Here is a 1,781-nt window from a genome sequence, read left to right as displayed (position 1 = left end):
CAATGGTTGGGAGCTTCGCAAATTCGATTCAAAGAAAGTTCGAGGGCGGCGGGCACTGCCAATGCGTCACTGGGAAATGAAAGAGTTGCGGCTAGCCAGGCGTTTTCTGTTCAGGTTGGTTCAGTGCAAAGAAGAAACGATAGAAGTGACCTGCCCATTGAAAATTTTGCCATTTCTTTTCAAAAAGAAGCCGAGTATATTTGCACGGAAGCTACAATGGACAGGGAAAGAAGTAAAATGCATGGAAGCAGGGATACCGTGCCAAGTCGAAATTATGCCATATCCAGATCAACGGAAATGGTTTCTGATTTGGTTATTAGAAAAACAGGAGGTGGCTCTACAGCTGACATGGAGAAGGAAAAATGCGGTGAAAGAAGTTTGGTTTCAAATTCTGTTGTACCTGGGCCTGACAGGAGGAAAGTTCTTGGTGCAAGAACCTTGGCTTCGACTTCCCTTGCTACAGCTCAAAGAAGAAAGGATGTTTTGGGCATGCCAGTGGAAAATCTCTCCTCCATTCATGAAAAGACCGAGATTCATATACATCAAAAGGTTGAAAAAAAGAATAAAACTCAGGTAAAGAAAGCCGAGGATAAAGATAAAATCACCAAAGAGAAGAAAAAAGAGGAGAATATATTGGAGAATGCTGAAGCTAGAGTGGCTAATAAGTTCAGAAACTATGGAAAGAAGGATCAAGTAGATACTCTAAATTGCAAGCCGTTAGCCCCTCATAAAGACAATGCAATTGGTACTGAATGTGTGGATGGAACTATGAAAAAAAGAAAGAACCTCGACACCAATGGCTATATAAAAGGTTAGTTAGTTTTCCTCTACTTCTAACAAATCTGTCTGAGCAACGTGGTTCTTCTCTATATGCAGTGACTGGTTTTATCTCCTGTAATTCACAGAAAATGATGAACGGCCTGGAAAGATACCAAGGCTATGGGAACTACATCTCACGGCTCCATCTAGCATTTCCTTGAGACCAGATCGATTATTAGAAAACAAGGAAAGATTGATAAATGGCAACGCAATTTCCAAGTATCTGAGCCAGATCTACACCGTTCCGAAAATGGTGGAATTGCCTGAGCTTGATGACCAGGAATGGCTTTTCAACCTCCATGATTCTCTGCAGAAGTCTAAAACAGAGCTCAAGGCTGATAAAATACCTCAGTTATTTGCCCAGGCAATGCGGATTGATTCGGCTGATATATTAGCTCTGCCGTATGTAGTTCCATTCTGATGCAGAGCCCTGCATTGGGTACCCATATTCACGCCCATCAATATCTTATATTACTGCTATCCTCAGTACGCAGTGTGCAGCATTTAACCACGCTGCGACTACGGTAAATTCTGATGTGGCTTGAAAGTTTGCAATCAGAGCAAAGAGCAACAGGCCTCAAGGTCATCAATCCATGGCAGACTGCATTCAAAAAGCATGAAAAGTTGGTGGGTATAGGTGGGTACGGCATCCCGAAAGTCATCATAGATGGGCGTGGGTGGGCGAAGCCCGTTCGAGTAAAGCATGGTTACCCAACCAAGACCCCATATAGGGCTTTGTTCTGATGCTTCTTCCTGATGTCTAGAGACGATGATTTCTGTTTTCTTTGGTTCTATTCTTTCAGTTATGTGTATTAGGGTTTTATAAAGGAAGTTTGCATTACATTGGCAATACTAATATTGCATTGAAGAACGGACCTTGAAAAGGCTGGAGTGATCTTTACCAATTACATCACAATTTTGATTTTTATTTGTAAATCTTTTTAGCAGAAGAAAATGTACAA

At 41.7% G+C, this 1,781-nt stretch overlaps 1 protein-coding gene across 1 annotated transcript; it reads left to right on the top strand.

Moving 5' to 3' along the window:
- The first annotated feature begins 6 nt into the window (after window positions 1–6).
- On the top strand, window positions 7–1,424 carry LOC110103052. Its single transcript, XM_020831597.2, has 2 exons — window positions 7–811; window positions 906–1,424. The coding sequence occupies exons 1-2, from the start codon at window positions 217–219 to the stop codon at window positions 1,238–1,240; spliced, it is 930 nt and encodes a 309-aa protein (XP_020687256.2). The 5' UTR covers window positions 7–216; the 3' UTR covers window positions 1,241–1,424.
- The last annotated feature ends 357 nt before the right edge of the window (window positions 1,425–1,781 follow it).

This window comes from Dendrobium catenatum, unplaced genomic scaffold, assembly GCF_001605985.2.
Source record: "Dendrobium catenatum unplaced genomic scaffold, ASM160598v2 fragScaff_scaffold_1377, whole genome shotgun sequence".
In the NCBI taxonomy this organism is placed as follows: Eukaryota; Viridiplantae; Streptophyta; class Magnoliopsida; order Asparagales; family Orchidaceae; genus Dendrobium; species Dendrobium catenatum.
Note: the sequence above shows the minus strand (reverse complement) of the source record. Positions and strands in the feature narration are given on the sequence as shown.